Here is a 27081-nt window from a genome sequence, read left to right on the forward strand (position 1 = left end):
GAGGAGTTCTCCTACATGGCTAGACTGGCCTATATTGGTGCTCTCAGTCTTGACATGTTTTCTTATTCTCCAGGGGTATTTTTTACTGGCAAAGCCAGCAGTAGTAAGATCTTGCACGCGGATACTGACATGTATTGGCAGAGCCAGCCTTAATAGGTTTTAGTATAGTAGAATGACTGGCATTATGGACAAAGCAAGCAATGTTCTTACAAGGGAGTGCTGGCATATATTGGTGCAGGCAGCACGGAAATGTATGGGCACAGCCAGCATGAAAATAGTTTGTATACTGGCGTATATTATGGGAAACCGCATCATGAAAATGCATTGCAAAATGCTCCTGTGCATCTATTGGATTTTTTCATGAGTTATTCTACAGCTTTTTACCCAATTTTTCAAAAGCAGTGTGATGTAAAATGAAACATTTCAATCCGTTATTTAAAAAAATGTTTTGGGGGAAGAATGCCTCTGGATCCCCTTTGGTTGGTTCGGCCTCCCTTGCTATGTGCGGTCGCTCCCACATATTTGTGGGAAACATTTACACCCCTCCAATGAAATAATTCACCAGCCGCCACTGAGCCAATGGTTGTAAAGCCTGGGTTGAAAGGATCCTAGAGCAGAGATCAGGTGACTAGCTGCATTCAACAGGATTCTCACAACATATGTGTTCTGGGAGCACGTATATTGCTCTTTGATTTCTGGTGGCTACCTCAGTGGGTTGGGATGTGTCTTTACCTCATTGTGATAGTTGTTAAAATAATGAATGTATCTACTGTGTATATGTTGTTGGAGCTTCAAGTGAAACCCAGATTACAGAAAAATAAGAGAACACACAAGATGAAATAAAATACAATAATACTCACCAAATGGGACATCTTTTATGTTCAATGTATTTTCAATCTTATATTAAAAAGTGTAAGCAGAATAGTAACCAGAAGGGTGAAATATGTAGGACTCTCCCGGCCTTTGTATGCCTTAATAGGATGATTAGGAAATAGTTGGAAACTATTTAAGGAGAGAACTGTACAGATACAGCAATATGTTGTGGCTGTGATGATGTGGGCAATTCGGAAGATGCTCGCCGGGCCGTATGCCAGCCCGCCTCTCCTGTTGCCCAGACGCAGGCAAGCACCATGCCGTACCATATACTAGAAACCAGAGGAAATAATCATTGCACCCAAAACACATTTAATTAGCCCCTCTTAACTGGGATCCAAAAAAAAGCAGCCTTCTTTATATGTCTAGGGAGGATAGGTCAGGGGCAACGGGCTCGCCTTGGAAGCAAGACGACTCTGAGCAACACAGGTTCGATCCCAGAGTCCGCGCTTAGAAACCTCTGGGTATTAAGCGCGTTATAAATAACCAATTACAATTACAAAAAGGTCCATGATCCTTTCAGGCAACATATCCCTCAGCATTCCATCCCTTCACTGACACTCATTTAAAGGCCAGCTTAAAATGATCATCTTTCAAAGATACAAGACATCTGGGTTATATACCAGCTATTATTATTATCATTAGGGTATTTATTGAGCCTGTGCCTAGCTTCTGGAAGCAGCAGAGCGCTTTACAATAACAGGGGGAAATAACCCAGTGAGGGAAGCAGATAAACAAGGGAACTGGCTTCCTCACTGTCCACCTGGGAGTCCCTGCATGGCCTGGTCCTGAGAAGTACAGAAGACCCCCTACCTGCACAGCTGGTGCAGATGACCGCCACCAGGTTCACAGACACCCACTCGGGCTGAAGGCTCCCACAGTCGGCGCAGCGCTGGTTCTCGGGCAGGCTCCAGATCTGCTCGGCCACTTCATCGTTGCAGAGGGAGTCATCGGCCACCCTGGACATGGCGGCCACCCAGTCCTCAGCCTCCTTCTCGGAGCCTGCGCTGAAACTATGCAGGTAGCAGGGGAAGGAGACAGACAATGAAGTGTTAGAACATATACATACTTTTCATGGATACATCTGTGCTATCAAAGTGCAAACACGCATTGGTAAAGCCAACTGCTTTGGCTTTGGACAGGCATGCAACAGCTATTCAATGCACTTGCCAGATGTTGCCACCTTATGGGCAGCTAGTACCATATATGGCCAGGTATTGCCACAATATGTCCTAGGACTTGCATCGTATGCCATATCATAGGCATGTTTTCCCTAAATGAGGTATTGACATGACATGCTTAGGTACCAACATCAATGGCTGTTTTTTATCTCCATTGGAGCGCATGGGCCCATTGTTATCGGAACAGCCCGGGGGAGTGCTAATGTGCAATACAGTATGTGCTTGGGGTTGCAGAATGACTGTACCCCCATTTAAGACCTTTATAATGAGTGAGAAGCAGGGTTTTCTCGTTTGTGGCAGCATAAAGGTCTGGCACTTGCTACTGCAGATGGCCAACTCCTCTTCTGTACACACCTTGATGAGTGTTTTATCCCAGTACACAACTACAGTAATACTTTAATGAAAACCCTGCATTGGCTCACTCTGCTTTTAGAAGTTGCTTTTTAAGATCAGGGGCCTGTTGTATCCCAGCAGTGGTAAGAAAGAGGACGAGCCTGCTTTGGTGGTACTCACACACTTTAAAGACCACCCATTAACCAAGCAACACCCTTTGATTATGAGTGTATTCATCAAACTAACTGAATCCTGTGGAAGTCAAAGCACTTTTATTCTTGGGCCTGGCAAATGCACAGATGGTAAAAATATACATGATCTTTCAAGGCCCACTGCTTCCGAGAGGTTCCACAGTTATACAACCCGCCTGCCTCCAGTGTTTCACCACTTGTCTCGGTCTGTGCAGAACTTTGAGAATCATGGAAGGATACAACTTCCATTTCAGAGCTCGGGCCTGTGGTTATTCGGCTGCACAATACCTCAGTTGGTGCATTGATCTATTGAGCTATCTTGCTTGCTTATTTTACTTCTTGTGTGTCCCACAGGGCCAGTTTGCCCGCCTTACCACTTCAGGGAGCTTTCAGGCAGCACAGTATGCACCATGTACCCGGATAGCAAAGGGGCCAGGTTTCAAAGACATGGTTTGATTCTGACATGCCAAAAGTATTACACTGATATGGAGAGTGGTCCCTACGTGGAAATGCCCTATCATAGGGTTGCTGGTCAAGTGCTGCTGAGCCGCCCACTGCAAGGCGGAGGGCACGAAGGCCATCACAGTTGCAGGTTTCCTCCCACTTTTCACAAGCTTCATTCTTGCTTTGTAAGTACAATTGCTGTTCTATGCCTGCACCCATTTTCGTGTATTGTTTCTAGTGTCCCTGTGTTGGATTATTTTACCAGGCAATAGGGGCCAGAAAATTAAGTTTAGTAACAGAGTGCCATTTTTGGGAGAGGTTGGGAGGGAGGGTGTTGTTGACAGCTGAAAGGGCATTCCATCAGAGGGTCTTCACACCACAGCATAGAACATCTTTAGAGCCTTCTATAAATGGGGGGTCTTTAGCACCAGAGTAACAAGATGCAACAGGTTTGCATCTAACATAGCTCCTTGTGTTGAGTGTCTGCTGCAGAAATGTGCCTGTATCCTGCACAGGCTTGGATTCACATTGGGGAGGACATTCATCCTTATGAGGTCAAATCATTGCATTTGGTAAAAAGAAGACCCATTATTATTACCCCCCTCCCCCCTGTAGAAGCAGTAGAGGCACACAGGACACATGGATGAGGTCAATGCACAAGCTAAGAGGGTTACTTTTACTGTAAACACTTTAGTGTATACTTCTCATACCCGGTCGCACATAGTATTAAACGTGTAAGTGCCCCTTTTGGGTCACTAACCATTGCTCATGTACCATCTGTATATGTTTCCAAGCATGTAATATGCTGCAGGAGTCTGCGACACAGGAGAACGGTCAGGACTGCATGCAGGCCTATGCACACTGCATTTCCCGTGGGCATTGTGCTCTGAGAAGGACTGATGTCTTCCTACCCCTGGTAACAGCCCGCAGAAGGTGGTATCCCCTTCAGAGAGTTAGGTGGCAGAGTAGACCTGAGATTTCCAGAAGATGGATGAGGAGGCGTGGTCCAGTGAAGGATTAGGGAAAGTAAGGTTTTATTTAAGAGAGAGTAGTGGGCCTGAGAGGGTGAAGTACAGGTCCTCTCCATGTAGATCAAGGATTGTTTCCAGTAAGGGACCATGCACAGCCATTGACATGATACACACAGATATATGTGTCCTGTTGGAGAACAACCCAAGACAGAGACTGTCAGGGGGTAGTGTTGGCAAAGCTTCCGGCAGGACTTTACCACTCCAGGAGACAAATTAGTAATGTATAAACTGGATCAGCTAGACGCCTAGAGGTTCCGAGAACCTACGTTTTAATGAAGTAGCAGTGGAATAAAGGAAAGGTCCCTTCCATGTGATCCCAGGGCAAGTCATTTATAGGTTGCCCACAGCAATACAAATGCAGCGGAACCTGTCCCCCATGTTGTTCATACCAGGTCACCTGAACCTCTTCCAGAGGTCCGCCGTGGCCGATGTATTGTGACTTAAGTGTAAACGGCCCCCTAAGATTGGGAAGGTCCTTCCAGAATGGAACTGGGTATGGTAGAAATAATATGACCCCCCCCATGGAGATTAGGCACACAGTAGAGCACATTGTGTGCAGAGGAGGAATAATAAAGTGTACTGGACCTATGGAGGAGACAATAAATACTAAACTAACACAAGGTGGAACTAATAAAGGCGGTGTGCGTTATAGTTCTTGAATGAGAATTTCTTTGGGTAATTTCTGATTTTAAGGCAGTTGGTATAGTGCACGTACATCCTTCACAATGAGAAGATTCCAGCCCAACTGGGTATCTCCTTGAGGGGGATTCCCCACAAATGGGACAGGGGGCACCGTAATGCCTAGAAGGTAGAGTGTGGCACACTGAGGGACGCTGATAAACATCCACAATGAACTGGTGATAAGGGAACAGTCAGGAGGGCATTCATTTCACAACCAGTCTCCTATGTAACCACACAGCAAGCACCAAAAATACCTGGTTGCTGTGGGAAAATACTTATTTTTTTATTTTATTTTATTAAGCACAGTTACATTACAAACTTTTACTTTTCACAAAATCAAAAGATTTCCACTTTGAGCACTTTGAGCAAGCCAAGAGACAATGATACAGTTCTCAGGAAGGCCTTAACCGTTCTTTCTTCGAGCAAAATTCACAAAGTCTTTACAGGAGTGGACAGAGCAAGAGTTCTTCTCCCGTAGACTGCTATTCTTGCTCGTACCATACTCCTCCAGGGTACACACTTGGCTTGTCAATTTTAGATTTCCACAACCATCTTCAGGCATATTTTACCCAGTTTCTACTCAAGCCTACTACTTCCCCTAATTTGTTTTGGCCTTTTCACAAGAACACATCATTGCGGCCAAAGATTCTGTTCAAGTAAGCACCCAATGTTCTGGTGATTGTGTGGGATTGAACTTCATACAAGGCTTCCCACCATGCATCGGCATTCAGGCCATGGGCTTTGTTCAGCTTTTCCAATAGGAATGTGGTTCTTTCTCTCCTAAGCTTTGGGCAGAACAAAGTCAGATGTCGCAAGGTTTCAGTCTTCAAATGACAAAATCGGCATTTATCATCCTTTGCCAGGCAGTATGCGAATAATAATGTGTTGGTCCTTAAGATGTTTAGCCTGAATCTAAGGATCAAATCTTGAAACTTTGAAAAGGGGAATTTTTCAAGATATCAGCCGTAATAGATGGATTGCCCATTAGAAACATTGACAAGGTGTAACGTTTCGATTCAGAACTTTTTTTCTGACTCTGACCAGTACTTATTTGTATTCCCGCCTGTGGTCAGACAATAATTTTAAGGCAAAATTAAACACTAGGACAGAATTGTGCTTAATGCTCAGAGACACAGGTTTATATTTCCTCTGCAGCAGACTCCACATGGTTGTACAATCTACCATATGAACCACCTGGGCTCTCATGTTCTCTCCTTATATTCCCTCCCCCATTCACAAGGAGAGCATTTATACATTTTACAGTTAGTGTAGTCTTACAAAGGTCTTCGGCCCTGGAATAATTCTGAACTGCAGCCTGGGTTTTCATTTACTCTCCCGCAGCTGTTCCTCAGATATATAACATAATAAGCTTGCTTCGTAAGCACAAGGGGGCAGCTGAATCCACACATGGGTATTCTATATTGTTGCAAGCTCAGGATTTCTAAAGCAAGACATGTTTGCAGCTTTTCTGGTTTGGAGAATCTATAATCATATAAAGAAGGGAAAACCCCCTTGGGTAAATCAAGAATCAATTCTTGGCATAAGATGAAATAAATTGCCAGACTTTTTATGATTCTGGATGAATATCATGTTAGTAATCTAGATACCACGGGAGTAGGATGGTTGAACACCTCCCCCGGTACTTCTCCCTCGAGAGGCTCCCCCTTGCTCTTCACTAATGTGATGACATTGGCCATAGTTGAGTCACCATTGGGCTAGTGGCCACTGCGCTCCATGCATATTTGGGCCGCCACGGTGGATGGACCACCGGGGAGGCGTGGTTGAGATTGCTATGGCAACGCCCCGTTCATGTGTTTTGCTAGTGGGAGCTCGGTCGCGACTTTTTTTCCCCCCAGCTGTGTGTTTTGTTCTGACCGGATCGCCGGACAGACAGTCCGAGATGAAAAACATAGAAAACGGACTACGCTCTGTAGTTACTCTCAGATCTGTTTATATCAGTACGTGCAAGATGGCGTGTCTGATTACCTACACGGCATCTACCGCGGAACTAAGGAACCGTGGAGTCGTTTTATGGGATATCAGCGATTCACGGCGCCCGGTTCCCCATACATTTGAGAGTGAACCTAGATTACCACTTTGGTCACGGTAAGTAGGCCGTTTCTAGGATGTTTGTACTATCACCATGTTTTTTCGGATGGGTTGCTAGTTGCAAAGAAGTGGAAACAATGCCGGTTTTTGACGGCCTCCTTCGTTTCCTTCTAGCTTTTCAGGTCCAAACTATAAGAGTACCCGGAAGAGGTTATGGGTCTATCTCGGCCCCTATCTGTGTAAGGACGAATTCCCCTGAATATCACAGGTCTTTACTACTTTTGGCTTTAAGGTAAGTAGATATGCCGCGAGCAGTGTATATGAACTAATTTTTGGGTCATTAGATGCGTGGATACGTCACGCCCATTAATAGCTCCCTGTAGCCATTTCTTCACGTTAAGTTTATAACTGAGAATTTTTGCTGAATGTTTTGGGTTCCTGTTTGGACTCAATACAACTTGTACATGGGTGATTGAATTGTGCTGTCTTGCCATTTAGGTTTTGCCTTTTAGCGTTTGGTAGTTTGGTTGGGTCAGTAGTCTCTTCCATCTTCCTTGAGTGTTTTCGAAGCCAAGGAGTTTCTCTCGGACGCCTACAGTTGGCTTTGCGTGTTTCCATGGCTCTCCTTTAAGTCTGATGCACTATTTCTGTATGTTTACAGATTACTCTCCCTGAAGAATTTCGGGGCGTGTTGGGACTGGTATACTTTGAAATACCAGTACGTGTTTGAGGCTTCAACCAATTTGCCTCGAGGTAAATTATTAATTTTTGTGCCTCGAGGCAGACGGACTTCCACCGTCCTTTTACTTGATGGTAAAATTTTGACAATGGGCTAATTTTGCTCCTTGCTTGTCTGTTTTTTTCCCCTCCATCAGCATACCCCTCTGCGATAAGCAGTTTCAAGATTACCTTCTTTTATGGTTCTTAAGAAGTTATGTCAAGGTCGAAGTGACATGTAAAAATCGTGTTCCTCCTGAAGAAAGTTCTCTACTAAATTTACAGAACTGAAACATGTCGAGGCAAAGGACTAGGAATGAACAGTACTAGTCATATGTGTTTTCTTTATTGTTTTTGAAACCCGGCGAGGGATCATTGTCTCACCTGTATATGTTATTGTAACTTTTTAGGTGGTGTTATCCGAAGTCATATTGACATCGGTGTGTGAATAACTCTAAATGAATCTGGTAAAATGAATTATTGTCACATGCACTTTGTTCTTGTCTTTTAACAAATAGGTTCTTACTTTTTAGATAATTTTTATACTAATAAAATGTTGATATATTCCGTGAAGTTTCTCTGATTAACAGGGGTTTGCTTGTATGAGTGGGGTTGCTTACTTTGTTGTCCTCTATAATTGATTGGAGAATCTATGTCATAGAATTTTACAAAGCCTAAAATGGTAATACAAGATTTACATTGCATATGTCACACTGCCTCTTTGCAAGTAGAATATCCAAAAGTGTGTAAAGTGTTTTTATATTTATAAAAAGCAATGTTATCATACAATATTGGTATTTTATTTGAATTTTTATAGAGCTTTATGCCAAAGCATTATACATGTTAAAACAGTGCATCTAACGAAAGCAAGAAGATAATATTTAAGATGAAGGAGAGAGTAGGAAGGAAAAGAACTTAGATTCAGCAGAAGCGCATTCCAATGTAGCGGGGACAGGCGAGCAAAGGAGAGAAAGCAGGACTGAGCACACTGAGGGTGAGGGCCAGTAAGGGACTGTGAATGGAGAGAACAAGCAGGAAAGTAGAAGGACACAAGAGAAGACAGATATGTAGGGGAGAGGTTATGAGGCGACTTGAAAACTAAACAGAGAAAATTAAACTGTGAAAGGAAAGTCAACACAGAGAAGTGGGAGCAGGGAAGATAGAGTCACGAGAAAACAGAGAGAATAAAATATGGATAGAAGAGTTGTAGATAGATCTAGGAGGACCTGTGCGTGAGACAGGAAGACCAAAGAGGGGACAAGAACTGTAGAAAAGGCACGAGAAGATTAGAGAAGATATTAAGAGCTTAGAAGCATAGAAAGAGAGAAAAGGCCTGGCATTACGAATATTGTAGAGGTGTGCTCTGCAGGAGCAATAGAAGGTGTGAAATGTGATGGGCAAAGTAAAGGGAGGGATCCAGACAGACACCAAGATTGCGAGCGATAGATGAGATAGGTAAAGTAGAGGGAGAGAGAAATTGAGGCAGGCAGGAGTGGGGGAGGAACAGTTGAGGTGGGAAAGTTTTTGAAGAATTTAGAACAAGAAAGTGGTTGGCCATCAAGGATTGAACCATGAATCATGGCTGAAATGGAGGAAAAGGAAAGAAAAGTCTCAGCATCATTGGCATAAAGATGGTGGGATAGCCCAAAGGAAGAAATAATGGATACAAGGGGACAGGTGTAGAGAGAAAACAGGAGGGGACCCAGGAACGAACCATGTGGGAACCATGATGAAGAGGTAGGGTTGGAGAGGTGTTGCCCATCCAGGAAGTGTAATACGTGCGATTAGATAGATAGAATTTAAACCATTTAAATTCACATACTTTTCCAAACGGTCTCTATTTCATCAAAATCAAAGACTTTCAAATGTGCGCAGGATTTTGCTTTACCCATCGCAGGACCATTTCGATTCACATTTATTTGTTCTCTTTCAATTGGTCTCCCTCTGCCAGGCTCGGACCAAATGTATCTACTGTTATTACTTCTCAGCTAGATACCTTACAGAGACCTTCTATTGAACACTCACATAGTGTTGGACCACTACTTCAAAGGTATTGTAGCTTGCTTTAAAGTTCAATCACTCGGCAGCAGTTTAACTTCACTCCCATCTCTTATCCCATGCATTTTAACAATGTTCATTCCAGTGCTCGCCATACAATGTTGCTGCTTGCAACCTTGGCTGCAACACTCACTGGTCTTGTATTGGTCTCCCCAACTCACCGGCTGTGTTGACTTCACTGATGCTGCTTGGTTCTTGGAGCCAGGGACGGTACCACGGCGGCTGGTGATTCTCCCCGCCTTGATTACTGACACGGAAGGGCCCCGGGTATCTCCGACACACAATGCAGGATTCTTCAGCCTGGTTTCCTGGTCTTACACTTTCTATTCTCGAGGGCTCTGGAAAGAAATGGTTCCTTGTCGAAAAGATCAACAGAATTTCCCTTCTTGCAATCACCCCTTCGGTTTTCCCGTCTTTCCTCTCGTGCTCAGCTATCATCTCGAAACTGCAGTTTCCTTGTGTGCTTTGCCTTGCTCAGCGTGTGCTCTCGCGCTCCACCTTTTATCCGTGTGGGGAAGTGTAATGGAAGTCAGGTGTGAGTGATTGTCGATAATTGCCTAACCATAGTATTGGGATATGTCAGGTACACGCCTTGGGTGTTAGTCTGTTTTCCTTTATAGGGGGCTGTCCGTGAGAAAGTGTTTGTGTTGTAAAAGGGTGTGGGAGGTACAGTTCCTATATATCCTATTGGGTAGGGTGGGGTGAAGGTGTTACAGGGAAGGGGACACCGTATCTCACCATCCGGTGTCCCACTCCCCGAAGACCCCTAATGCAGGTGATCCTCCCGCACTGGTCCACCCCATGAACTGGATACAAAAGCGATGTCCGTGTCCTGGCCACCTGGATGACAGATCCCCAGGCACTAGTGGGTGAGACACCTTCTGGTTTCTCACAGTGGTCTACAGTTTTGAAAGCTGCGGACAAATCAAGAAGAATCAGAAGAGAGGAATGCTTAGTGTAGCGAGTAGAAAGTAGAGTTACACACAGAAAGTAAAGCAGTGTCAGTAGAATGTTAAGAACGAAAACAAGATTTGGAAGCGAGAAAGCAGTGATGAAACTTGAGAATAAACAGCATTCTCCAGAAGTTTAGAGAGGTATGGGAGGTGGGACATGGGCTGAAAGTTAGATGCAAGAGAAGATACCAGAGAGGGTTTCTTCAGAAGAAGGAGAATCGTAGCATGCTTATAGGAAGAAGGAAAGACAAAGGTGGAGAGGGAAGTGTTGAACAGGGCGGAGAGGAAAGGAAGGCGAAGAGGAAAGACTTTATGAACAAAAGAAGACGGAAGAGGGTCAAGCGGGACAGAAGTGGGGTGTGCCTTATGGAAGTATCAGTTTCCGAGGGAGGGATGAAGGCAGAGAACAGGGCAACCGCATGGGGTTGCCGCCGAGGGCACAGAACGGGGTGTTTAGCTGAACCGAGTCTCCCTTAGAGGAAATATACAAGGCAATCTCGTCAGCAGAGAGCGGTGAAGAGAGAGCAGGGTCAGGAGGTGGAGGGGAGAGAATGAGAGACAAAGTTTGAAAAAGACGGCAAGGGTGAGATGAGTGTCAGTCGGGACAGAAGAGAGATGATAAGAATCAAGAATAGAGATTAGAGGAATAGTAAAGTGGGAAGAAGAAAGGTGAATGTTAAAATCACCAAAAGAAAATAAATGCTTAAACTGCGTTGCATGTCATACATTTAGGCACGTATTAAGTGGAAGAATTAAAGGTTTTAATAAAGAGCACAACTTGCAAAATTCACCACTGCCTATTTTCAGCCAAGCAGACTTGTCATTTTTTATTAAACACCTTTAATAGAACGCTGAATCCAAAACTGAAGGCTTTGCCAGTGCTTGTTCACCATTGTACTGCATTAGGAATGGCCCAGGTTGTTTTGTTTCAGGCAGGCGCATTTCAGAGTTTGAAAATAGTACATTTTGGAAAATAATGATGAGAATGAATCAAGCCGCCAGAATGCAAATGGATGCTAAGTATTTGGAATGTTCTCATGGGTATTTACATCCTTAGAGAAGCAAATAAAGGTTGTTTCCATGTGATAATGTCGCCAGGTAGCTGACTTTTTTCCTGACCCCTAAAATTATTTCCCTAAATATTCTAGGAGTATAATTATATATTATTACCGCCAATCCTAGAATATTCGGGGAAAGTGATTTTCTGGCAGGTGCATTGTTAGGGAAATGTCACCACCTGTTGGCCATTTTCCCGGCAGCATTATCACTGGATACCATAAAGGTCAGGTACATTATTTCTGAGCCCTCTCTGATGACCCACAAATTAGACTTATAATAATGATCTTTGTTTTTAACCACCTGTGTAGCCCGAGGAAAAATGGAAGATCATAGAGCTAAGATATAAGAAAGAGATAATATAGGCAACAAAACAGTACTATGACCCCCCTTCATTCCGTCTCAACAAGTCTGTGAGAATACACAACAAGCCTTTTTTCTGAAAGTCGAAACAGCTAGTATTTAATTACCAAATCCCAATTAGACAGACCAAAAAACTTAAATCTACCTATGGAAGAGGCCATTGGCAATGTTAAAACATTCGACTTCTCTAACATTACACCAGAGGAGATGAAAAAAAACACTTGCTACTATGAAGCCAACTTCTTTCGCTGAAAACATCCTACCAGCAATAATGATCTTGGATAACTCTGATCTTTTTTCACCTATACTATCTAAAACCGTCAATCCCTCTTTTAAGGACCAAATAGTCCCTTCGGACATAAAAAGGGTTACTGTTACTGCATTGGTCAAGAAACCAGGCCTGGATCCTAGAAGCCCTAGTAATCTCAGGCCAATTAACTTTCTTCTGAAAATTATGGATAGGATAGCCACTCAACAACTACAGGCACATGTAGAAGCATGTGAATCTCTTCATCCTCAACATTCGGGCTTCAGGCTGGCTCATAGTACAGAGACGGCGATCGTAGACCTTCAGACAAAGATGCTCAGTATTATGGACAATGGGAAAGCAGGCCTTCTCGTCCTATTGGATCTTAGTGCTGCTTTCGACCTTCTTGACCATGACCTCCTCGAAGTTGCCCTGAGTAAAACAGCCAATTGCTCTATGGCAGCCAAGGGGTGGATAATGTCATTCTTAAAAAATAGGACATCAGGGGTTCACTGGGGTGACAAATTCTCGTCAGAAAGAGAAATCCTCTGTGGGGTTCCCCAGGGAGCCAGCATGTCCCCCTTGCTGTTCAATTTGTATCTCAGATTCCTCTGTCTCGTACTGGAGCAGTTAAACGTCTACTTAACCAACTACGCAGATGATAGTCAGTTAGTGATTGAACTCTGTGGAGATCATAAGAAGGATCATGAAAATCTACTCAACATCTATTCCAGTATTGAGCAGTGGATAGATCAGAATTGGATGTGCTTAAACGGCAAGAAAACTGATTTGGTGGTCTTTGGTTCCCAGCAGGTCAGAAATTCTCTCCCCCCAGAATACAACTCTTTTCAGATCGATAACACACCGATTAAGGTCCTTGATAAAGTTAAAATGCTGGCCATAATGATGGAAGCATCTTTAGGAGCCAAAGCACAGTCGCAATACACAAAAAAAACTTGCAGCTATTATCTTAGACTCCTTAAAATTATCAGGCCTTATCTAACAGAGGACAATTGCGCTACAGTGGCCAGGGCAACCATCTTATCCCGGCTGGATTGTGGAAATGCCCTGATGGTAGGGGCAAACAAAAAATGCATTAAAGCTGTGGGATGTTTTTATCCACGCATCCAAGCCCTACCTCAAAACTGTGCAGTACTGACATGGAAAACATCATGATGGCCAGAGCTTCCCAGAAAATGCCCAGGGAAGTGCATGAAGAATAGGCTGCCACCCATTTTGCCGATGTTATGGGCACAGAAGGGCACTGCCTAAAACCAGCATTGGACTACCCACACAGTAGTCTGAAACCATTGGGAATGGCAATGCTGATTGCCAAAAGCAACCTAGAATTGTGGGGAATTCATTTTCTTAAATCCCAAAAAGGGGTGCAGTACCAGTACTCACCACTATCAGAAAGCCAGCGTTTTAAAACCACCAGATTTTGTTTAAAACTGAATAAATGAACCCAAGGCAAGCCAAAGAAAGACTTACTGAGAGGTGGATACAATCTAAAGTTATATTCTGAAGTGACTTGAAGGTTTATAACAAGACTGGCTGAGCTGTGGATTTCAGCAGTTTAAGTAAACTTGGACTGAAAGACACTAAAAACCTAAATGTTTAAAAGAAATGAGTGACCTACTTTTGAGTGTCACATAGGTTGCAATTGTTGAAATGCCATAGTTCTAAACTTAGAATCAGCATTCTAGCTGCATATGTAAACATTGTCTTGACTTAAACTGGGTAACAAAAAGTGACATTTTATCTGAAGCCTGGCTTAAGGAACTGAATTCTGCCCACCAGCTACCCCCGACAGGAGATGAGACTTGCCCAACAGCTGTGTTCCCAGGCCTAGCTGCCCTTTTGCTGCTCCCACCAAAAGGGATATGACACTTCCCTGATTGAATTACCTGGGCTCTGCAGGAAATTGAACAAAGCCCTGTCCTGACTCAGGCAAATGTTTTATTATGGGGCCGTAAAAAGTGGCTTCCTCCTGGAAGTAAAGGGGAGGAGCACTGCCTGTGAGAGCAAGCTGGCTTGGCAGAACTGGAAAAACCAGAAATTCAACCGTGTGCTGGGGGGAAACCACACCCCTGTAGCCAGAATATGGTTTTAGAAAAAGATGAATAACTCATAGAGCGGACTTGTGAAAATTATTTAAATGATACCATAATTCTTGTGATTTTTCTGCCCACATTTTAAGAGGTTTTTAGAACCGGTGGCATGATCTGGGGGCAAGCTAGCAGTTAAGAGGGTATTACTTAAAATGTATGCATGTTAAAAATCTGACACTTCATCAATTAATGTCCATACTCCTTGCGCACATGTGTATAAATTTGGGGTAATGTCCGATATTACGAAATCAGTTAAAAAGTGCAAATGTTGCCATTTCTGAATGCAAGCTCCCAGGAAGAGCAGATTTGGACAGGGTATACCTCCTGTGATATGTGAAGGGTGCGTGTAATTTTAAACAAATGTGTACCTGTGCAAATATGTCTTTTGGGTCAAAATATAGATTGTGTGTAATATGACAGGGGTGGGTTCTCTGTACCATAAACAGACCTCATCATGATGACACTTCATTTCATTCCCCCAATCAAGGGGAAGAGAATGAAGTGGCCAATGACAAGTGGAGAGGGGTAGAGCCTAGTGATGCTGCACACACACCCATTTTCAAAACACATAAAAGCAGACAGTCAGGACAGATAGAGACTTTCAAATCCATTTGCTGCGGGACGCTCTGCCGGGAAAATCCATACTTTACCTCCATCAATCTCTAGAGAAAGCTGTGCAGAAAGATCCAGACTTCAAATCCATCAATCTCCAGAATCCAGAGATAGAGAGAGCTGACCCAGATCACTGTGAAGTGCAGAGACCAGACCAGAGTCCAGTCTAAAACCTGACCAGATCCGTGGCGAGGCCCATTTATTTCCAAAATATATTGTGAGTACCCAGCAGAACTGTGCAGAACCAATCTTCTAGTTAAAATAATATAATTCAATCTATTTTAATCTAAGTAGAACTGCCTCCTAACTGTCACCTGTCATTTGTAAAGCTGTCACTTGTCATTTCTAGTTGCTAGCTGTCATTTGTCACTTTGAATTTTAACATTCCAAATCCGAAAAACTACCTTTATTTAATCACTCATATCTCTGTGACCGTTTGTCCTAGAGACTTGCAGTAACTTTCCTCTGAAAGCTTAGAATCTCAGCTTTCCTACGAACCTAGAACCGCATTCCTACCCCCGATACTTTTGCCGCAATCGCGAAACACGCATTTGCGAATTTGCCGCGATTTGCAAATTTCTCAACGTGTGAAAACAGCAGTTTTCTTCCTTTCAGTTGCCAAAAATTCGTTTAATCTGCTAGTTACTCCTAGATCCTTGCTAAAGTGAGTCTGGGCTAATATTAACTTGATACCACTCACCCTGAACCTCTAGAGGGAATTAAAAGCATTTTAGCGTATTTTTCACTTCATTGCCAGCACATATAAAAGCATTTTGGGCCTGTGTTTCCAACTTCTGTAGTCTAAGCTTGCTGGGGTGAACTGAATTACATTTGATTGCCTTTCTGAGAACTGTGTGCTTTCCTTCCATTTCCTTGCATTGCATAAAGGGGGGGAGTGGATTGCCAGAGAAAAGTGATTACATTGTTTTGTTGAAATCATATTGAGTATTTTCTGTATTGCATTTTCATTCAACATTACATCCATCTGAACTTATATAAAGCATTCTCTACCACCTTATTCTTCTGTTCCTATTCACAAGTGTGCTAGTGCCAGACTATCCATTATTGATTACTGCTCAGATTCAGTGTGATATCCAATTATTAATTTATTATAAAGTGTGATATATATCTATATTGTATAAATTCTCAAATAAACCTTTTAACTTGCAAAACAGAACTACTTCTTGGCTCAGTGGGGTCAGGGGGATTCCAAGGGAGGGGTGTTATATAGGGGTAGTCATCCAGAACGCATGAACTGGACATAAAGATATATCAATAAGGGTTTTCATTCAGTATTCTAGACTAGGCGCTGACTTAGCTGTAGTGTTGAATTGAATCCTCTTACAAAGCCTACCCGATCATACAAAATAATGCAGTCAGGATCATTAAGCGCATACCCAACGCGATCACATCAGCAACTCCAGGAGAGGGTTGCACTGGCTCAAAATAGAGAACAGAATCCAATTCAAAGCCCTCACCATCGCACATCGCTGTATTCATGGAAAAGCTCCAGGGGGATTTGAAATCAAAAATCCATATTTACGTTCCCACCCGTTCTCTTAGATCTGCAGATCAAAACAAAGTCGTGCTAGCAAAGCATAATCGTAAGCTAAGTCAGGGCAAATCCTTCCAGACAGTTACTGCTGGTCTATGGAATAATTTGCCCATCACCATTAGAAAAAAAGTGAAATACTTAAGCTTTCAGAAGCACATGAAGACTCATATATTTAGTTAACTGACTCGCATTAGACATCCAGTCGTCCTTATTACGCCCTGTCCCGTGTTTCATGGTTGTATTTGTGTATTCACGTATCTGCGCCCCGAGACTCGCAAGTTACCGGCGCAATATAAATGAAATAGAAATAGAAATAGCTTGCAAAGAACAATTTGGAATGTGACAAGGGATATGAGAGAAGGTAAACCCATGCCACACAGCTTACCTTCAGAAGCTTGCACTGGCAAATCTGAATGGCAGCACTAATGGGCTGATGGCACGTGCTGACCACGTCCAGCTGTGATGCAGGCCACAAATGCCTGAACTGCATAAGAGCGGAGGCATATCTAGAGCGCTGGCCTGTAACTGTAAATACCAGCCTCCTGTCTCCATGCTCTGTAGCATTCACTCCTTTTCTATAGGTGGGCCAAAACCAATCACCTGCGTCCCCACAACCAGGCTTAGGTGCACAGAGGGCTCAGTTGAGAGCGAAAGCATGTTCACATTTTGTAACTAAACAGAACAGATGAATGCTGACAGTCATGCTTTGCTACTCTGTCCTGGCATTGGCCTCTCCTTGATGAACATTCAGGGACGGGTGTGTGCGTTTGCGCCTGCGCGATATCAGAACCCCACTTCAAGTTCATCAAGTGACCAGCTTTCAAGCAAAAGAAATGTCCCTGCTCTAAAGAAAGTTTCCAATTGTACTTTTAAATTTGAAAGGCGTATGTTAGAATGCAATGCCCTGCAGGGTGGCCTGATGCTGTAAAGCAGGAGTCCGCAAGCCGCGGCTCTAGCGATGTGTAGAATGCAACTTGCATGAGCTCTGGACGGCACAGTGAGGTATCATGGGAGTCGAAGTCCAAAACATCTGGAGAGCCACAGGTTATAGATCTATGCTGAAGAGTAACCACTGCTTGCAGCGGCAGCTCGATAAGTGCCTTTGCTTTAGTTGATACATTGGGAGTATGCTGGCTAGGCCTGCATACCGACCACCCATGCCCACTCAGGCATAACACTCCGCCCATCCACTCTCTGCTGAATGAAATCTGTTTGAGCCCTTCTTCCTGTGAAGGTGCCAGGAAAAGTGAGAAAAATGGAGGCCGTTTGCATGTCAGATCGCATTGCTAAAATGAAAGAGGTGACTTCTAAAAAGAAAGTTAGCAAGAGGAAAAGACCATGTAATGTGGCCACTGACCCCAGTGTGTGGAGTTACCCCTTTAAGCAGTGATGAGTCCCTACCAAGGGCTTGTGCTGTGTCACGTGTCCGTTCACTAGGTGGTGTACCCAATAAAAGGGACAAGAAGTTTCCCGCTCGGCAGTACGCGCACATCAGCCTCAATGGGGAGACCATCAAGTGGGAGAGCAGCAGCCGCTACCCCGGTGTGACCCTGGACATAAAACAACTGGCGAAGCCATATGGAGAAGACTCCGCAGAAGGCACCAGGAAAGATGGCGGCACTGTACCGACTCATGAAGACCGAATCCATGCACCTCCGGAGAAACGTCAACAAGGCGATCATCAGACCTACCCTGACGTATGCCGTCCCCAGCATGGATGACCTGCCAGGAGCGACACCTGAAGAGTATTCAAATAGTCCAGAACAAGGCCCTGCGGATATCGTCTGGAGCTCCACTCTGCACAAGGATAGCTGACCTTCATAGAGAACTGGACATCGAGATGGTGGACAAACATCTAGTGAAGCTGAGCAAGAACTTCTGCCAAGGACTGGATCAGAACCTGAACCGTCTGATCAGAAGTCTTACCACCACCACTGAAAACCCTTTTGACCTCTACCCGCGGCCCATCACGGCAAAGATCCTGTGAAAGCAGCCTTACTGTGACAAGTCCACACAGACCATGAAGACATCCAACCCATGACTACACACTCAACCAGAGAAGATGGAGTAATGAGGCTCAAGCCTCGGTATCCAATAATCACTGCTGATGGAATCCTAACCCACGACTACACACTCAACCCGAGAAGATGGAGTAATGAGGCTAAAGCCTCGGTATCCAATAATCACTGCTGATGGATCAAATATGTCAGCTGCTTGTCAGTCAACTTCACCAAACTCCTGTCTGCTGTGTAGTGTGTTCCGCGCTGCACCAGTGCAGCCTTGCAGGCAGAGGGCTTGCCCATGCAGGACCCTTCATAAAAGGCAGAGTCCCTGCGGCAACTCTGTTTCCATGCTTGTGTTCACAAAGGCAGAGCCCCTGCATGGCAACTCTGCATCTGTTTTCCCTGGCCTGTGTACCCACGGAGCCAGGGACTGTTGCTAGGTGATCCCATCCCACCGATGTGACCGGGTGATCCCGATCGAGACAGGGGGTCTCCCCTGTCATCTGGATGCCGCGTGACCACGGCATGCTGCGTCCTGCTGGGTGCTCCCAGCAACTTGGTGTATAGCTCGGGTGCTCCCGAGCAAGACATGACACAGTGCATCACATTTGACTGGGAGGTTGTGGAGGAAGCCATGAATGTGGAGGGAGAGCAGGTGAGGCCAGAGAAGAGTGGGAAAGTCAACCAAACCTAAGGTAGGTTACTTTTCGAGTAGGGCATTAGGCAGGAGTGGGGAGGGGGGCATTGGCTGGGTTAGGGCTACCTCGGATTGTGATAAGGAATACATTACAAATGTAAACACCCTCCCCCACTTCCAAGCGCACTACCGCTTATGAAATGAGTAAAGATGGGTTATCATTCAAGCACATTTTAAACCATGACAGCCCTGGATATCCTCACCAGAAAGTCCGATATGGGGTGATCACTTCCAAGGCACCTCGGCCGCCCTTCCTCACCCTAGCGATATTCATTTCAATGCACAGGACCCCAAAGCCATCTGTGAAATCCTGCAAAGAAAGAAAGGGATGTGAAACTGGAGAAAAACAGGAAATTAAGTTTACCCAGGCATCATATAGATACACTCACTCACCCCGGCACACAGTCACTCCCTCCCTCCCTCCCGTGTTGTGGAAGCTGCACCGAAGGGATCAAGAGGCTGCTTCTTTCAGAAGGGAAGCCCATAGACCATTTCTGTAGGGCAGGAAGAACACCACTGCTCATTGCAAGGTTTGTGAGTTGGAGGCAGTGGTCGAAGTGAGCGGGAGTGGTCGGGAGCGGTGCTCCTGTACATTTTTTAAGTTACCTTTTACAGTGCCTATACTTTTATTTTAAAAAGAAACCGTTCCGGAATGGTTTCTTTTAAAAATAAAAGTCTAGGAAGAAGTTGAAACCTGCACTTTCAGTGCGCTGCACTGAACGCTCCCTTAAACAGCAGGTGCAAGTGTTTGGGGGTGTGTATTGTGTGTGAGAGGGGACGTGGTGATGGGGTTTGTGGGGAGTGGCTGCAGGCCAGCCGGGAACATAGTTCCACTACTTCTTTTCGTACACTTCGACCACTGGTTGGAGGACAGACTTTATGGCAGGCGCAAAGGATTTCATACTTTGTGCTGCCATGTATAAATGTTCTTGAAACACACAAGTATTCACTAGTGGCAATTTGGAGAACATCAACCGACTTGTTAAAATATATTAATTCATCTTTTATAAGGAACAAGTTACTTACCTGTAACTGTTGTTCTCCAGCATGGGTCTGGCATGGATTCACATGCTCATGAATATTCCCCGTCGTCAGGCCGGGAATCCTCGGTATAGAAAGAAATCAGTATCAGTTTCGTTTCTGATCTGTCTTTCTTAGTAGTAACCAATCACTGGTCTCTGGGTCATACTGCCCCCAGCCAATGACTGCCCTCTCCCTAAGCCCCGCCTCCGGCAGCCATCCTCAGATTTGGTAGCACATAAAGTGGCAGTATGACCAAGTGAAGAGCCGCAGAGGGGTAGGCGGGAGGGTTCGCATGTGAATCCATGCCAGACCCATGCTGGAGAACAACAGTTACAGGTAAGTAACTTGTTCCTTCTCCAGCATGGGGTCTGGCATGGATTCACATGCTCTTGAATAAGAGAATACATAGCAGTACACACATGCACAACCACGGGAGGTGGCAACAGGCTCAACATTAAGCAATACAACAACTCAACATTAAGCAACTCTTACCTCCTCACCAGGCTCACCTTAGGCGAACAGGTTGCGCAGCAGTGCTTGGCTGACCCTGGACTCCTCCCTGGAGTCCCGATCGACGCAGTAGAATCTTGTGAAGGTGTGCGTCGACCTCCACGTCGCAGCCCTGCAGATGTCCACAGGGGCACACCAGACAGGAACGCCGTGGTAGCAGCGATCGCTCTGGTCGAATGGGCTCTCGGACGGCCGGGCAGCTTTCGTTTTGCCAACCGGTGACAGTGCATGATGCAGCCAGAGAGCCATCTGGAAATGGAAGTCTTCGAGAGAGCCTTCCCTTGATTCACAGTCCCAAAGTTCACAAACAGCTGTCACGTCTTCCGAAAACTCTTCGTGCCGTCCACGTAGAACTTCAGCGCTCTAGCTACATCCAGCGAGTGCAAAGTCCTCTCGGCCGGCGACGAAGGCGACGGGAAGAAAACTGGCAACACCAACGGTTCGTTGAGGTGGAAGTCCGACGGCACCTTGGGCATAAAGGAGGGGTGCGTCCTCAGCACCACCCTCGTGTCATGAAAAGTCAAGTATGGAGGCTTGCAAGATAGGGCCTGGATCTCTCCCACTCGTCGTGCGGAGGTGATGGCCACGAGGAAAGCTGTCTTCCATGACAGGAACTTCAAAGGCGCTGAATGCATAGGCTCGAATGGGGCCCCCATGAGCGTGGTCAGCACCACATTAAGTTCCCACGCCGGGGCAGGAGCATTCACCGGCGGGAATGATCGGAATAGTCCCTTCATGAATGCTTTCACCAGGCGATGTGACCACAAGGACGCCCGACCCGTAATCTTGGTATATCGGGAGATTGCAGCCAGATGTATTTTGATGGAAGCGTGAGCCAGTCCAGATTTGGCCAGCGACAGTCTGTACGGCAGTACTTGAGGGGCTGTAATCCGCAGAGGGTTAATCTTCTGTGCACGGCACCAGACAGAGAACCTATTCCATTTATGTCCGTAGCACTTGAGAGTTGAGGACGCCCTGGCCTTTGCAAGAACCTCTCTGCAGTCGGCCGGGATGTCGTACCCTCCAAACTCTAGTGCTGCAGGAGCCAGGCCTGCAAGTTCAGCGACTCCGGGTTGTGGTGAAGAATGGCGCCTCCTTCTCTGGAGAGAAGGTCTGCGTCCGTCGGCAGCTTGACTGGTGGGGACGTTGACAAGTCCAGAAGGTCCGGGAACCAGATCTGTCTCGGCCACGCCGGTGCGACGAGGATCATCCTGCACCGGGACCTCTTGAGCTGGTTGATGAGCCGGAGCAGCAACGGCAGCGGAGGGAACGCATAAAGAAATAGGCCATCCCAGGGGAACGAGAAAGCATTGCCCATGCTCCTCGGCTGGGGAACCTGCTGGCGAACCTCCGGCACTTGGAATTCGTCGCCGTTGCGAAGAGATCGATTTGGGGTTCGCCCCATCGTCAGAAGAGTCGATCCACTTGATCCTGGCGTAGTTCCCACTCGTGGCACGAGCGCAGCTCCCTGCTGAGTGAGTCGGCGATCGTGTTTTTTATTCCTGCCAGATGAAGAGGCACCAGAAACATCCCTTGTGCGACGGTCCAATACCACAGATCCTGGGCTTCCTTGGATAGGGCCGGGGACCTGGTTCCGCCCTGCTTCCGGATGTAGAACACCGTGGTGGTGTTGTCGGTGAAGATCCTCACCACCTTGCCCTTGAGGGACGGAAGAAAGGACCCGATAGCCCAGAACACCGCGCGGAGCTCCAAGATGTTGATGTGGAGAGACTTCTCCTCCGGGAACCAAAGGCCTCTCGCGTGAAGATCTCCGGAGTGTGCTCCCCAACCTTCCAGGGAGGTGTCCGTCGTCACTGTCACCTGGTGAGCTGGGGTCTGAAAGTCTGTGCCCGCCGACAGATGAGAGTGGGTACCCCACCACCGGATCGCCTGACGGAACATCTCGTTGAGAGGGATCCTGTCCTCGAAGCTGCCCGTCGACTGGATCCAGCGGGCATCGAGGAACTCCTGTAAGGGTCTCATCTGAAGCCTGCAAAGGCGCACCAGATAAATGCAGGAGGACATCATCCCGAGGAGGGACTTGATAGATCTTACACTGGCCATGTCCGTGCCCAGCAGACGCTGCACCTTGCCCAGAATGGTCCTGGTCCTTTCCTCCGACGGCGAGGCCAGCCGCGCCACTGTGTCGAGCTTGGCTCCCAGAAACAGGGCGACTTGCGACGGAATCAGGTGGGATTTTGGAAAGTTGATGGAGAATCCCAGGTCCGTGAGCAACTGGACGATCTTCGCAGTGTGCTCCACAGTGAGCTCCCTTGTCCTTTCCCGGATGAGCCAGTCGTCCCGGTAGGGATAGACATGGATCCCCTGTAGGCGCAGCCGCGCCGCCACCGGTGCAAGGCACTTGGTGAACACCCTGGGTGCCGACTTCAATCCGAACGGGAGGGCCATGAACTGGTAGTGCCGCCCTTGGACCACGAACCTGAGGAACTTTCGGTGTCTTTTTAGAATGGGGATGTGGAAGTACGCATCCTCCAAGTCCAACGACGACAGGAAATCGCCCTTCTCCAGCTGTCCCAGCACATGCTGGAGGGTGACCATACGGAACTTCTGTGCCTTGATGTACTTGTTCAAGGCACACTCACACACAAACTTGATTATACAGTACTTTATACCCCATTATGCATCTCGGTCATCCTTTAATAGGAATGCTGGCAGTAAATAATACTTCCTCAACCTAACGTAACGTGGACAAAACAAAAGAAAGTGCATTATTGTTTCCACTGGATGGCCACAGACCCTGCAGTGCTTTTCCCACACTGCTGTCCAGCTGGATGTAAACTCAGCTACCCTCAAGGTGTTGGTGCGCAACTGGACAAACAGCATTCGGGCATATGCAGGGGTTACACAATCCAGATATGTTTCAAATCCTGTGACCAGTTTTAACATTAAATAAGGTGCACTCGTTTTCAAAACAGCACATGCCCTTTCCATTTTACTTAAAATTACCTCTTGATGCATAATTTTATCTTTAGCTTTAGCGCACTGTGTTATTCTCTCTGGGTTTACCCAGTAATCCTTCAGGTCCAGTTCTACGAGGCCCTTTTAAACAAATTGAGACCAAACTAGCGATCCAGCAGCAGACACTTGGAACAGACTACTCAGAGTCTCCCTGTACTTTGACAACTCAGGAGCACTCCAGAGTCTAATCCAATACTGAAGGGCAATTACTTCATTTATTGGTTGGAGACCACTTTCCCATCTCAAATCTGCCATTGGTGCTCACTTAAGCTGCATTAGTAGACTCTGCAAAAGGTTGCTACTCGCTACACATAGCTCAGTTAGGAGGCAGTGACCCCACAATTCTGCCCCATAATTTACCCCATAACTTGCTGCTGCCCTACCTTGTTCCTGGTACAATTTTATAGCAGGGTAAAGAGCACCTCTTCCCAGTTTATTTAAAAAAAACATTGAAAAGCCCCACTGTATTTCTCCATTGTTGCAGTGGCTTTAACAAGATGGGCTGACCATGATACACCCTCTGCAAATCTTATGCCCAAATAGTCAAAGTAAGGCACCTGTTCTAACTCATAATTATCAACCAGCACCTTCAGCTTGATCTTTTTCTGCCTCTTTCTGCCAAAAACCCATTACCTTCATTTTTGCAAGGTTTAAAGGCAGTGAAAGTTCCTGGCGTTTCTCTATAAATATTTTCAAACTGTGTCTTAGTCCCATCGGGGTAGTAGATAGCAATACGGCATCATCAGCACAGAGGATGCTGGGAACCCGTCCAGTCCAGGCTTTTGTGCATCAAGACTGGCAGCCAGCAACTCCTCTAATATTTGTGTACAAACAGAACAGGAGGGGGGCGAGCACACACCCCTGCCAAACCCACAGGGGCTGTAAGGTGGGGGCTAGATTTTAGAGTTATCTTTTTGGGTTGTGTGTTTTTAGATTTTTGTACATGTGAGACTGTGGAGAAAAGCAAAGAATTGTTTTACACAATTATTATTAAAAGGATGTTTTCAACTGTAGTTTTAGAGACCGCATATACTGTAGTTTACTCTGTGTATTGTTTCTCATGCAGTCAAGTTTTGTGCGTATTCGTTTTTTTTGTGCTTACTTCATTGTAATTACTTTTAGCTTTATTTAGCTTTCTTTAATTGTATGTATCATACATTACTGCTTGAACTGTGTTGTGAAGCATTGATGTTTTAAGTTTTGTTGTAGTTTTAAATCTGAAGTGAGTCCCTCACTTCTCAAGCAAAGTTTTGTAACTGCGGCTCCGATAAAAGTCAATGAACTGTAGCCGCTGGTATGAAAAAATATTTATTTTGGCATATTTCATTATGTATGTGTATTTATATGTCAGGACTGGTTTGGGGTAGACTGAGTGTAGTATTTAAGCACATCTGGAGTACTGTTATGATGTTTTGAAGGAACACTGCATTTCCTTCATCAGTTAGGTGTACTCCGTCATGTCTATAGAAATTGGCCATTTAGAACTGGTTGTTGTTGTTTGATATCCATAAGTGGTTGCGGTCTCTCGTGAATGATTTGTTAACGTTTCTTAGGGATTTTACCATTAAATGTGGTCGTCCATCTCCATTCTTGCCTCTGAGTTAAATTGTGAAAGATAAAGATGGTGTGAGGAAATAGTTCCATTAGTTTTGCAATTTCCGGTTTCATCGTTAACGTAAGGGACACACCACGTACATTCCTTAAATCATTGCCTCCACAATGAATTAGTATGATGTTTGGTTGTCCTGTACTTCTTAGACTTAACCATTTTGGAAAAACCTGGAAGCAACGCATTCCCCGCAACCCAAACAATTTAATTGTACAATCTCTCAAAAGTAGGTCCATGTTAATATTTAGTTTCTCACAAAAAGCCAGCAACCAGAACAGCCAAAGGTCTCCTATGAGCCACAGTTTTGAAACCAGCCGTGATATCTGCAGTCTTTCTCCGTTTTCATGAAGATGATGTCATGATGCCTACCCCCGGGGTACCAGACCATGTCCAGCAACCCCGGAAGCAGGCATCAGGTTATTTTGAGCAAGCCCAAAAAACCCTGCTAGGGGCTGTTTGGGTGCAGTCCTGGAGCCTATGGCGCCAGGCTCATATGGAGAGTCAGTCCTGGCGCAATAGGCGTCAGGCTCATAGAGTAGAACTTACCTGATGCAGATCATGCTGCAGAGCTCCAAGCCAAATGATGCTTGCAAGGGACTATTTTACCTAGGGACTATTTTTTTTACTTGGGTGGGGCTGGGGAGGAATACTTACCTGGGTCTACTTTGGAGGCTATTTAAACCACGCCCGAAGAGCAGCACATGCTTTGCGTTATTCTGCATCCAACAGCGTAATGCTCACTGTGTCTGCAAGCCTGCATCCAGTCTTCTGCCACGCCCGCCTCGAGTCTGCAGCTCCTAGCAAAAGGGAGGAACAGAAGGAGAAAAGGTTAGAATAAGAGCAAAACCTTCGATCCTTACCTGAATTCCGGATCCACCGCGCCTTCGAGCTGGAAGAAAGAAGCATTTTACGGGCGCCGCCTCGCCTGCTGCAGCGCCGCGCTGAACTCACCGGCCTTCGCAGCATTCTCACGATCCACCGCATCCTTCTGCACGTTCCCGCCGCACTCTGGCACCTAAGGGGAACACAAGAACAGCAAAGGTGAGCAAAGGGAATAAACAGAGGCAATAGTAATTACCCCCATAGACTTACCTGATTACCGCCGGGGGTACTATTCCTCTTCACGGGTCGGCGCAGTCTCCATTGTATCCTCGCCGTACCCCAGCCCATAAGGGGAACAAAAGGACAACAAGGTGAGGCAAAGGGACAAGCAAGGGGAACTCTTCTCACCGCAATAGACTTACCTAATTCTACCGCCGGAGGCATTATTCCCCGAACTTCATATTTTCTCTCCACACCTGAATAAGGGAGCAAGCAACAGGTTACATTCTGGCCTTATTTTATTGAACTGTGTAGGATAAGCCAAATCCTTACCTGAACTTCGTCAGCTACCACGAGGAACTCTTCGTTGGGGTCAAGCTGCAAACTGCAAGGAATCGGACAAGAGTGAAAGTCAGACATGTGAACTCTTACGAACTACATACTTTTCGGAGTCAATATTGTTCTGGAACTCACCAATTCCTGCGAGCCAGTGAAGCAACTGGTTATCAACGCGCCCCTGCGCTCAATGCAGGATGGAGAGCTCATCTTTTCAAACCATCAGGTGAGACTATAGGAGGGGACATCAAAGGTGATCTGTGGGGAGAACAGCGGGGGTGGGGGGATTTACGCTCAACTCCACGGGTGGTTAATTCCCTTTCTCCATTTGCAGAAGTATATTCCTACGGGCCAAGCAAACGAAGCTAGGTGGGCCAGTCCAGTCCGTCATCTCGGCCCTACGCGTCACATTGGTGGATACCGCAGCT

The 27081-nt window shown here is 45.8% G+C and overlaps 1 protein-coding gene across 3 annotated transcripts in view; it reads right to left on the reverse strand.

Moving 5' to 3' along the window:
- The window catches only part of LOC138480733 (arf-GAP with Rho-GAP domain, ANK repeat and PH domain-containing protein 1-like), a 691830-nt gene that overhangs the window by 363070 nt on the left and 301679 nt on the right, over positions 1 to 27081 (reverse strand). For all 3 annotated transcript variants that reach the window (XR_011274121.1, XM_069612452.1, XM_069612453.1), the window contains 2 exons: positions 19359 to 19465; positions 1687 to 1886 (listed from right to left, as the gene is read on the reverse strand). Coding sequence is in view for 2 of the 3 variants with exons in the window: in XM_069612452.1 (XP_069468553.1) it covers positions 1687 to 1886; positions 19359 to 19465 (307 nt within the window). In the remaining variant the exon portion in view is untranslated. The remainder of the gene's footprint in view (positions 1 to 1686; positions 1887 to 19358; positions 19466 to 27081) is intronic.

This window comes from Ambystoma mexicanum, chromosome 5p (assembly GCF_040938575.1).
Source record: "Ambystoma mexicanum isolate Mex_15411 chromosome 5p, UKY_AmexF1_1, whole genome shotgun sequence".
Lineage (NCBI taxonomy): Eukaryota > Metazoa > Chordata > Amphibia > Caudata > Ambystomatidae > Ambystoma > Ambystoma mexicanum.